The sequence below is a fragment of the Sardina pilchardus genome, chromosome 18 (genome assembly GCF_963854185.1).
Source record: "Sardina pilchardus chromosome 18, fSarPil1.1, whole genome shotgun sequence".
In the NCBI taxonomy this organism is placed as follows: Eukaryota; Metazoa; Chordata; class Actinopteri; order Clupeiformes; family Clupeidae; genus Sardina; species Sardina pilchardus.
In genome coordinates, this window is record NC_085011.1 from 20476833 (window position 1) to 20489349 (window position 12517).

The 12517-nt window shown below is 45.3% G+C and overlaps 1 protein-coding gene across 1 annotated transcript in view; it reads left to right on the forward strand.

Annotated features, from left to right (window-relative positions):
- The window catches only part of LOC134063580 (CUB and sushi domain-containing protein 1-like), a 232763-nt gene that overhangs the window by 135945 nt on the left and 84301 nt on the right, over positions 1 to 12517 (forward strand). Inside the window, exons 14-22 of the mRNA XM_062519171.1 lie at positions 1584 to 1766; positions 2545 to 2871; positions 3973 to 4167; positions 4693 to 4831; positions 5207 to 5394; positions 6711 to 6899; positions 10102 to 10218; positions 10527 to 10742; positions 11067 to 11255. Of these exons, the coding sequence (XP_062375155.1) occupies positions 1584 to 1766; positions 2545 to 2871; positions 3973 to 4167; positions 4693 to 4831; positions 5207 to 5394; positions 6711 to 6899; positions 10102 to 10218; positions 10527 to 10742; positions 11067 to 11255 (1743 nt within the window). The remainder of the gene's footprint in view (positions 1 to 1583; positions 1767 to 2544; positions 2872 to 3972; positions 4168 to 4692; positions 4832 to 5206; positions 5395 to 6710; positions 6900 to 10101; positions 10219 to 10526; positions 10743 to 11066; positions 11256 to 12517) is intronic.

A 12517-nucleotide genomic window follows, 5' to 3' on the forward strand; every position in this document is an offset into this window, starting at 1 on the left:
AAGTTCCTTGTTTTCTAAATATACTTGGGAATTGTATCAGTTGAAATTGTTAATGGCAGGGCAATTCCAGTCTGCATAATCTCACTAGGCACACTGCATTCACACATTTTAGGGACCTACTAATGCAGCCCATCAAAAGAATTAGGCTTCGAATCCGTGCTAGCTGAAGAGCGTCGGTGATGTCTCTGGAGGATGCTCTTTCCAGCGTTTTCTCAGCTCGGTCCCTCTCAGCACCCACCCAGGCTCTTCAGGGAGGCCTACAGATGGCGGAGCACACATAGCCGCGAGTTAAATGAACCGCGCGGCATTTTTACAAGCTTTGTTGGGTTTTACAACTCGCGGGGAAGGGTCCGCCCGTGCGGCGCGCGGCGCGTGCGAAAGTCTCGACGTTCTCTGTTACATGGGTGTACTTTGTGTTTAACGGCAGACCTGTTTACATGCTTAATTACTACTGAGCACAGGGCCTCCGTACCGAGGTATTATATGCATCGACCTTCCTTTCACAGTGTAAGTGAGCAGGTTCTTCCTCCTCACTTCCATACCCACCGACAGCCCCTCTGAGAGTTTTTACTATACCATTTAGTCCTTACGCATTGCTTAGTGCATTCAACTCAACTCCTAGTTAAATGTACTGTAGTGTGCAGATTGCCGTCTGTGAATGGTTAGGTCTACAATATAAGGGTGAGAGTTGTTTAATGAAATCCTAAAAGCAAGCGATGCTGGTTACAACCATCTGCTCTGGGCTGCGAGTTTGACCCAGAGATTCAAACCGAATTAAATCTAGGATACAATTCCTTTAGCCCAGCAAGCGATAAAGCACATAGAAGCTAATCTGTTTGCTTTTTATGCTAATCCTGGCAGTTTGTTTAGGTGAATCACAGTTTGAAGGGTTTTTTTTTTTTTTTTTTGCCTTAAAATGACTGCAATACCTCTGTGGTGGATTCCTCCATTGCAAAGCCCCCCCCCCTCAGCTGATCCAGAGGTATTTAAGTCCTGCTTAACACCTCACAGTAGTTGTGTGGAGATGGGCTACCGGAGGAGAACTCATCCTCTGTAGATTAGAGCTGCGCCTGGGTCAGTGGAGCGTCGGCTGCTGAGCTGACACCCTGGTTGTTAACACAAAAATGAACTCTTCCAGAACGTCATTCATTTGTCACTGTCATTTTATGCCGCCTAGAAAAACACCTTTGCTCCGCTACCTGGGTATGGAGACAAAAGCTCCGGCGTCGAGCTGGAATATTGCTTCTTTCTGTCTTGGAGCATTTGCGGCGGAAGATTTGTATTAAGATGAATGAAGCAAATATATCTACTGACTGTAGTAAATAATTAAATAAATAGCAAAGCAATTAAAATAAATAGCACATAACAGATGAAGCTCTTGTTTTAATCTGTTAATGGTGTACAAAGGGCCATGAAATGGCATTTTGTATGATTTCTGAAAATGGGGTTGTGGCTTCCTCTAATGTGTCAACAACAGACAAAACAATTAAATTCATATTCTTTTCAAACAATCAGCAGTTATGTGTTAAGGAAATTATATTGTTTTGATGAATAAAGGTTCTTTCTTTCTTTCCTCTGAACAGAAATTGACAAAGGAGGCTGTGGAGACCCAGGCATCCCTGGATACGGCAAGCGAACGGGCGATTCTTTTTCGCACGGGGACTCGCTCACGTTCGAGTGTCAGGCCGCTTTCGACTTGGTCGGCGAGAGGACCATCTCATGCCAGCAAAATAACCAGTGGTCCGGAAACAAACCCAGCTGTGTCTGTAAGAGCCTCCCCCCCCCCTGAAAATATGTGTCCGTAATTAAGCTCCACGTCACTTAGTATGATTGATCTCAGGCATAAATGATATCATAGCAGTTAGTCTCTGGGTGAAGGTGTGGTTTATTTTAAGAAAACGAACCACTGATCCATTGAAGCTCCCTGGCAAGCAGTTCCAGGGTCATCCTTCATTTTCGAAGGACATAATTCGAGGACCATTAATCCATTCTTAAGTGACAATTACCACCACCGAGCATGCACAGGTGAGTAAGAGAGCAAGTCCGGACGCCAACACTAGCTCTCGCGCCCTCTAAGACGGGACATCAAAGCGTGTGTTTTAGGAGAGGCGCGGCAGGGGAGCGCAGCGCGCCTGTGTCTTGGCACGGGCTCTCGGATTGGGGAGCAGATTGACACCCCTATCATCTGCTTCACGCTGGTCAAGCAGATACGCATTAAAGGTCACTAAGTCTAGGTTAATGTCTCTATCAGAGCTGAATGATCTGTCCAATTCCCAAAGCATTTCGGAGAAGGAAGAGGGAGATGGAGGAGGTGTGTGTGTGTGTGTGTGTATGTGTGTGTCTGTCTGTGTGTGTGTGTGCGTTGGAGGTTACAAAACGCCTACTAAGAAAAAAACTCAAGGCCCTTTAATGCAGACTGAAAGAGAGAAAGAGGATCGTCTATGCCTCTGTAATGCAATTCATCTCATGACATGATATTATTCAGTCACTTTGGGTTTGGCACAGGGACATCTTCACACTCTTCTCTGTTCTATTTTTTGGCAGTTTCCTGCTTCTTCAATTTCACCACGGCGTCGGGCGTCATCCTGTCCCCGAACTACCCGGAGGAGTACGGGAACAACATGAACTGTGTCTGGCTCATCATCGCCGAGCCGGGCAGCCGGGTCCATCTGATTTTCAGCGACTTCGAGGTGGAGTCGCAATTTGACTATCTCATCGTGAAAGACGAGGGCATGCCAGAGCCCACCACGTTCGGGACGTTCTCGGGGAAGGACGTGCCCTCACAGATCGCCAGCAATGGCCACATCATGCGTCTGGAGTTCCAGTCCGATCACTCCAACACAGCCAGGGGATTCAACATCACCTACACCAGTAAAGCCATCTTGAATTATTGCCGTTGTCATCCCATTATCGAGAGAGGTTTTATTTTGGCCGTGCCATCCGTGTTTATTTATTTATTTATTTATAAACTGAATCTCAGGAACCAGGAACTGTGATGCAGCTGTAATGAGATAAGAAATCACAAACTGTCTTTATTCACTTCCTCATAGCTGTCCCTATAAAAGCCTATTAAAGAATTAGAAAAAATATGATGACACACCAAAGCAAATCATATTCACTCAAACCAAATCGACGTGTACATACTCATGTTGTGGGCAGACTGGGGGTGGGTCCTCCATGTCTTTACCGTCAGCGGTTAGACATGTTGTGAAGGTTCTAAACAATGCTTCTGTGAAACAAAAAGGAGTGATGGGAGGGTTAATGAAATAGCAGAAGGGCTTGTCACTCCGTGGTTTTCATTTGGGGCATGCGCTCTTTTGTCCAGTGGACCCTGCTGTCAGAACAGACGCAAAGGAGCTACTAGGAGTGTGTGTGTGTGTCTGTGTGTGTGTCTGTGCGTGTATTGGTGAGGGGGAATGAGTGTGGGTGTGTGTGAGGAGGGAGGGGGGACAAGGGGTTTGGAGGAAGTGTCAGCCGTGCAATGGCAGGGGACCCTGGAGCTTGGCATCTCAACAGCAGCGCTTTAGGACCGATATGTCACCATTTCAGGGGGGAGACAGAAGGACATGTTTCCCCATCTGGCTGAAGTGACTGTCACTGAGTGATGCGAGTGCAATGAGTCTGTCAGGGGGAGAAATAAAAGGGCTGCTTCCGTGCCCTCAGAGCTTGCCATTAGGTCTCTGTGCCTCATTACCGATTCTCCAGAAATAGAGGCGGAAAAAAATAAATAAATATAAAAATGGGGGGAAAGTCATGATCTCCCAGTTGTATTTTGCGGCAGAAAATAGTTTATGGGTTTATGTCGAGAGACGAGGAGGTTATGTATGCTGTGAGGTAAAGCTGCATGTGCCCTAGGCTCTGCGGGCTAGACGATAATTGATGATGCTTGAGAGAGAATACAGTGCCGCATTTTAATTTTCCACATTTTTCCACCTTGTGGAATTATTTTTCTCTTTTTCTCCGTCTCGAAAGCTTTTGGACAGAATGAGTGTCACGACCCCGGCATACCTGTCAACGGTCAGCGGTTCGGCGAGCACTTCCTCCTGGGCAGCTCCGTGCTGTTCACCTGTGACGAGGGCTTCATCAAGACCCACGGGTCGGAGGCCATCACCTGCGTCATTCAGGACGGCAACGTGGTCTGGAACGCAGCCGTCCCTCGCTGCGAAGGTAATGGCTCTTTAATGGACATACAAATACGGCGGCGGGTTTGTATGGGCAAATTGTTTGGCCACGCTTTGTATGACAAGGCCATTGTTGCAGTATGGGGTATCTATGTTGTTTAGTGTTGTGAAGTATGTTATTGAGATACAGAAAATGAAAACGTACCAAACGGTGATAACGTTTGGTTTAGTGGTTGGATTAAGCTTCAGCTCGGCAAGAACAGAGAACGTAAATCCTCTTAAATGCTGATAATTACGTTTGTGTAAATCAGTATAGGTTGGTTAAACCAATATACGTACAATCTAACAGTGGCATTGTAGCAAAGTCAGTGTAGTTTAGTTAATGGGTATAATTACAATCTAACAAAGCCTTTGCAATGTCAGATCTTAACAATAGCTTTGCAAGAATTCTTGTTACTGTAATAGCACACTCTTGGGAATTGGTATGGCATTTCGTTTTAGGTTTACAGTATGTGCATGTGGATTGTAGTGTACGTGAGAAGTGATTTTCTCTGCTTTGTGCCCCTCTCAGCTCCCTGCGGTGGCCATTTAACGGCTCCGGCGGGGGTTCTGCTGTCCCCTGGTTGGCCCGGGTTCTACAAAGACTCTCTGAACTGCGAGTGGATCATCGAGGCCAGGAAGGACCATGCCGTCAAAATCACCTTTGACCGGTAATTGTGCTACTCCAATCAGATCAAAGGGCACAATGGACACCATTCAACACGGCACTTACCCACAGCCCATCTCACTTCAGAGTTACTCACCGTCAATCCTCAAGTCTCAAATGGATAGAAACATGCACATTATTTATACGCTGCATACTACACATTATGACGACAGCGATTCCTGGTAGTTAAACTCTCCCTTTCACTTCTGAAGGCTGATTCATTGCTAGTCATTGCTCTCATTCAGTGTAAACCGCCTAAGTCTAATTGATGGTGATGGTGTGTTGGTGTGTGTGTGTGTGTGTGTGTGTGTGTGTCTGTGTCCGTGTCCGTGTGTGTGTCTGCCTGCGCGTTTGACCTTTGACCTTCCACTTTGGTCAGGTTTCAGACGGAAGTTAATTACGACACGCTGGAGGTGCGGGACGGCCCCTCCACCTCCGCGGCCCTAATTGGGGAGTACCAGGGCACGCAGGCGCCCCGCTTCCTCATCAGCACCAGCAATTACATGTACCTCCTCTTCACCACCGACAACAGCCGCTCCAGCGTGGGCTTCCAGATACGCTACGAGAGTGAGTCAGCTCATCTGTCGCTCCGTCTCTCTCTCCCTCTCTCTCTCTCTCTCTCTCCCCCCCCCCCCCTCCCCCCACCATTATGATTCACGTCATCGTGTGCCACTCGTGTGAGTTTTTCCCGGCGCTAGCGAGAGGGGATTGAGAGACTCAGAGTGATAACGAGCTTTGGCGCGAGAGAAAAGGAGGAGGAATCCAACTCGCCCCGCGCGTCTGGAGATTCTTGTTCAAATATTAACTCATTTAGTGCAGCGAACGCCTCGACTAATTGGAACGGGGACCTTGTGTTATATCTAAATTGCTTTCAACTTTCCAGACTCTGTTTGTCACCTCTGTTTTTTGCTTTTCAAGGAGGTGGGAGTGATGTGGACAAAGTGCCTTAAATGACAGGACCTTCTGTTTTTCAACAGCTCTAGAGAAAGATGATCATGTTATCCTTTTCGGAATATTGCTATGAGTATGTTTGGTCATGTGGATTGTTATCATCTTAGCTTTGTCTGCCGTATACTTTTATCAGCTTGATGAAATCACACTGGCAATTGTGTCATCTAGATAAAGTAGTGATGGAGTCGTACAGTCCAGACAGATTTCAGTGTGTGTGTGTTGCCACCAGACGTTAGCGTATACAATCTCGGTACAATCAGTACAATCTCTGAAACTTGAAAGACTCTGTGTCTCCCACTTTAATAGCGTACTTGGATAAAATATGAGACTGATACACATCTGGGCAAAGTCCAAGGAGATACAATACACAGAGTCAGCTCAATCAAGCCATTGACTATCCTGGTGTTCTAGGATGATTTAGACATCAATTTAGACAGCATAATTGAAGTAAGTGGTCATAAAATATGTTGAAGACAAGGATGTTTTTCATTTGGGTAATACCGAAGTTGCAGAAGGAATCCTTTCACTACATAATTATTTTCTTTTAATTATGTCAAGATGAACTTGATATATATCCAGCGCATAAAATATAATGAAAAAGAGAGATTGCCAGAGAGATTGCCAGGCAGTGACATAGAGAGAGACAAGGAGGGTGTAAGGGAGAAAGAGAGAGAAAAAAGAGAGAGGCCGTGAAAGACTAGAGTCTAGGAGAGAGAGAGACAGAAAGAGAGAGAAGAAAGAAGAAATAGAGACAGACTGTGGGAGAATGATACAGAGAGACAGAGAGAGAGAAGGCAGTGCACGGAGAAGGAGAGCGATACAAAGAGAGGTGGGGAGAACGATAAAGACAGAGCAAGCTCTTGGTGTCTCTGTCCTCCATTCAATTTGGGAGCAGGAGGGGGGAATGAAATGGTCCTGTTCTCTCCCCACAGGCATCATGATGGAAACGGATTCGTGTTTAGACCCTGGCATCCCGGTGAATGGGAAGAGGCACGGGAGCAGCTTTGCCATCGGCTCCAGGGTGACATTCAGCTGTGATCACGGGTACACACTGAGCGACGAGGAGCCCATCGTGTGCGAGAGAAACCACCAGTGGAACCACGCGCTGCCCAGCTGTGATGGTATGCCAGGCGCACCTCTGCTGACATGCACAGGGATGCACGCGCACACACATGCACACAGACACACACAAACACACACACACACACACACACACACACACACACACACACACACACACACACACACACACACACACACACACACACACACACACACACACACACACAAACACACACACACACACACAAACACACACAGAGAGATGCAAGCACACTGGCACAAGCATGTATCTACACTACCATTTCACACACACACACACACACACACACACACACACACACACATGTAAAGAAATGCACACACATGCACTCACACAGACACGGACTCACTTACAATTACCCTGCAGCACGGTCTCTTAAGCACAAGGCGGGGGGGGGGGGACCTGCCCCTTCCCCTCCTCCCCTCCCTCCCTCTGCTCTCAGCATCATGCTCAGAGACGAAGGTGTGCGCGATATGCACAGCTGACTCCCATTTTCCTCATCAGGATGGAAAGAAGTGAGCCATCTCAGCCTCCCAGCCCTCACCCCCACCCCCACAACCCCACAGCCCCCCAACCCCTCCACCTCCACCCCCCCTTTGGACTCCAGTTCATTAATTCTTCATGAGAGGAGCGGGCGACTTGAATCTATGGCGCAGGAAATCGCCTCTAAAGCGGAGGCGGCCGCGCTGGGAGGGCCCGCAGATAGAGAGACGGCTCCGGCGGACGCGCCCACCGCTCGTTTTGTTTTGTTTATCTTATTTGTCGCCTTCTGGTGCGGGATTAAAGCAGCCCCCCACGCCGTCTTTTTCCTGTAAGCACAATCAAGACGAAGACCGTTAGGTTCACAAGCCTGCGCCATCCTCTTCCTCACCCACCGGCTCCACTGAGCGCTTCATTCAGATAGACTTTTTATTCAAACAGATGCAGCGTCGGTTGGACGCGACCTTCGTCACAAACACAAGTGTTTCTTACCTATTTTTTTTTTTTTTGCAGAGAAATGGTAAAATAAATTGAAATAAATATCAACATCCGACTCCACTAGCACCACCACCGCAAAGCCACTTTAATTCCACCCACAGACAGCATAGACGCTGCTGTTTGATCAAATATGCATAAGTAATATGCACTCATGAAGTCCCTTACGAAAAATAACACATGCTATCAAATTCCCAAAGCAGCTCATGTTGCTTAACCTCATCGTTTCTATATTTTTCAAGGACCGTGAAAGCTACAGTACAGCCTTCTTGATGTCACATGCTAAATCTTAACCTTACATCATAATCCATGCAAGCGGATGGGAGTCTGTCATCATTCACACATTTGGTTCAAAACAAGCCGTACTCCACCACTTCACTTACAAGGCCGCCGCGGCAGCCGCGTTTATTTACAGCAAGGGAGCTACAGTATGTGCTGATGCCGTGTCTCAGGTAGTATGTTCAACCCGACACGAATCTCAAGGTTGCTCTAAAAGGGCCGTTTTTTCCCTCAGCACCGGAATAAAGGAGCTCAGTCACCCATTTATCGGGCGACAAATCAGCTCGGGCCCGAGCGCGTGTGTGTAGCGGCGCGCGTCGGGGACGCTGCACCATTATGTGACTTTTATTTGTCTCACAGTGGAGGAGCCATCCTGGCTGATTAACTTGCACATGTTGCCTTGGGCGCGTATGATAACATGCGCAACATGATCTCCACTTAATCACCAGCATCACCATTGCCTCTGGAGCTGGGCAGAATTGCCACTGTGAACTCTGTGCATTTTTTTTTTTTTTTGTGAATTTGCTCTATTTTAGGCAAGCTTGCCCTTAATTGCTTTTTATTTTAATTTTTCAAAAAAAAAAGAAAAAATACCAGTATTAGTCGACTTTTCCGGTGCCAGTAGCCTATTACATAAAAAGTTTATGATAATGTTGATACTTGGCCCATGTTTGGTCCGTTATGATTATGTTTAGTCAGATGTTGTGGAGCTGTTACACAACTTTCCTGTGTCTCTCATGGAGACAGCGGTTGAGGCGACGTGAAGCATGTTACGCGGGATGCCTCTATCTTCATTGATGGGGTCTTTCCTTGCTGCGTTATGATTTGTTATTAATTTTGCCTTTGATCTCCCCGCAGCCGTTATCAGTCTATCCCACATCTTCATCTCAAGTGTTGCCAGATGCCTAAAACTCCAAAGGGTTTCAATTGGAAACTTGTCTGCCTCTCGGATTCACACTGTCGTCAGTGCTGTCTCTGCACATAATATGGAGAGGCTCCAAAAGTTTGTTTATTATATTTATAAAGTGCATATTAGATTTTTTTCCCCTTTTAACACCCAGGGACATTGTTTGCAGACTCTGACCTAGATTTCCATATCAAAGCTGCCTGGACCCTTTTTAATGTTGTAATGTCTTTGAGCAGTTTTAGACACAATTGGCATACTAATCAAAATACAGTCTAATGAAGCAGTGTATCGTTGTGATCATTCACACCTTTGTTTTCAAGTGAAATGCTATTATCAGAACACCAAGACTGATACTGAAGGCTGATATGATTGGATTGATAAATACCTGTTTTGGCTTATTCATTTACCTCCCTAGTCTGGCTTCACCAGACTCACTCAATTTTTGTTTCACTTTGTGAAGAAAGTCTGGCTACTCTCCATTGGGAAATGTTTACAACTCTAGCATCGTAATGGACGTAGACTTTCAAATGAACTTCAATTTTAGGTTAATTTTCAAATCATTGGTCATGCCCAATTGATCGATCAGGGATTCATGATAATTTTTTCTACTTCACCTAACATTTACAAACTGATAATAAACCACTCTGGCAGTCTGGAAGCAATGTACTTAACTCTGCTGTGTGAATTTACACATTGTTCTGACTGCCGTTTTTTTTTTTTTTTTTTATGTTTACTGCCGTTTGCTGGCTACTACCATTTACTGTACCACAGCCACTTTCAGTTCCAAAGCTAACACCGTCCTCTTGCATCACTGATTGGCCCACCATCCTGGTGGCTGAGAGAGGCATAAAAAGCATACAGAGGAGCCATATTTTATCGTATCAGTGAGGTGTAAATGAGCGGATGTATTAGGCGAATGGGGCCAGGCTAGTTGTTCTGAAGAAGGCAGGTATATCAACTTGAATTGTGATGTGAATCATATGGTTGATTCATTATATGCATTGATTTAATGATTTCTGATAAATGCATAATACATGATTGTAATTTCCATGTATTTCAGCTCTATGTGGAGGCTACATATTTGGGAAGAGTGGAAGTATTCTCTCCCCCGGTTTCCCAGACTTCTACCCCAACTCGCTCAATTGCACATGGACCATAGAAGTATCACACGGAAAGGGTAAGTCGAAACAGTCATTTAGTGCTTCCATTTTCAAAGTGTTGGCGGCATCAAAAGACATTACCTGTCTTTTATTTTTTTCCAGCCAAATTACCCCCTCAAATCCCATGACTGCAAATGTACCATTTCTTCCAAAACTCCATTTTTTTTTTCCAAGCAGAGACCATCCAGTTGTGGTGGCGATGCAATTTTGTTTTCATCAGCATTACCTGGCCCCATCCTCTTTGTGGGCCCGTGAGCACAGAGCAGGGTTTTTCCGTGTGTGACCGATGGCCCCTAATCTCGTCTGAAACTTCCCTCCCCCTCAGGAGTGCAGCTCGTTTTTCACACGTTCCACCTGGAGGACTCGCACGATTACCTTCTCATTACGGAGGACGGCAGCTTCACCGATCCCGTGGCCAGGCTCACCGGCTCCGTCTTGCCGCCCTCCATCAAAGCCGGCCTCTTCGGCAACTTCAGCGCGCAGCTACGATTCGTCTCAGACTTCTCCATGTCCTACGAGGGCTTTAACATCACCTTCTCAGGTGAGGCCTGTGATTTGTTACTATCTGTTGCTCATCCGCAGTGCATTTTCACTTTTTTCCCTGCGATATTTGTGAAGACATGAATGCCGTGACAGTGTGACTATCCTTTTTACTGATGCAGTAAAGTAACACGGACTGCTAACACCTGAAAGCACTGAATTCATCTAAACTGTCAAGCGCACTTTATCAGTCGCGGAGCATCAAACGCACGCTTCATAAATACAGATCCGTTGTTTCATCTTCTCACTCTGCCACTGAGTTTTTCTCACCCATCAGGGCGATCAAAGCAAAGTGTTTTCTTCATTGTTGTGTCTCTTCTGGCAGAGTATGATCTGGAGCCGTGTGAGGATCCTGGAGTGCCTGCCTACAGTCGAAGGGTGGGCTTCCAGTTTGGGGTCGGCGACTCGCTCGTATTCTCCTGCTTCGGCGGCTACCGTCTGGAAGGGGAGCTCAAGATTAATTGCCTGGGCGGGGGTCGAAGGGTATGGAGTGCCCCCCTGCCAAGGTGTGTGGGTAGGTAGATAAGCTTTTGCATTTATTACAAAGAACCATGGACTGGACGTGTTGTACATGAAGCATTAACCTCGTTTTTGTCTGATGGCTCACAGTAATCATGTGGTAAGATCTTTAGGGAACTTCTACTCTAATGTACTTGAAACTGTCTCCATATAGTTATCCTCAGTAAAATAAACTCTGGATTCACATTCTGACAGCTGTTCTAAAAGATGCTCTGAGGGAAATGTTCATCTTGTTAGCGACGTATGAGCCAAATAGTCAACTGTCAACAGTCAAAGCAATTTTATTTTTTGCCACATATTGTTTGCATTGACATGTCGTATTAAGGTTGTAGTGATGAAGTTACGGTAACAATAATGCTTTATTTCAGTTAAGTTAAAATGCCTCTAACTTGCTGCAAGTTCAACTGCATTTCTAGTGTTAACATATGCATAAACATGGTATGTCAAGACACATTCAAAAACATCAACCAAAGTGTTTTCCTTAAGTGGCAAAATTGAGGTTAAATGTACAATAAAATAAACAAGAATAAAACTGCAGAATAAGACATTTCAAAAGATCAATGCGGCTAAAAAATGTAATGTAATGAAATAAATAGATAAATAAAATTATAGTATAGATAAATAAATAAAGATACTAAAAACCACCGAAACAGTAAAAATATTAACAGTAAATATTGATAGAGGAAAAAAAAAACTATCAAAAATAGGGGGAAACGTGGCAAAGTGATTTAATTTAACATATTTGCATTGTTAATGTTATTGAATTTTTGTTCCTTGAGCCCACTGCTCCTGTATATCTTCTGTCTATATCTACTCCTAGCATGCCTGATGCAAGAAAGTTTTATCGTAATGTTTTTAATTAGCTAAAACAGGTGTGATCAACCAATCATGAGCAAGCCAAGATCAATAGTCAGATACATGGAGTTGGAAGAAATGGAAGCAGAGCAAGACCACCCAAGAACCTGTTTAGAACCACTCCACTAGTGCAGAAAAGCTTCTACAAGTTGTATTGACCCAAACTAGTACAGAGATGCACTCCAGTGGTTAGGGAAATGAAACAACATTAAGCTAGAATTGGAGTTGTCTGCTTGCAAATAGGAAGTATTCTCTTCAGCCGCATGTAACAGTTTTGCCACAGGCAGACATCACAGTGCACATTCAGCACCCCAAAAAAACTTTGCTCTGAGTGAGGATGATGACTTATTTAGTTTACTTACTACAGAGAGACATATAGCTCATCTTAGCTCCCCCCCTCTT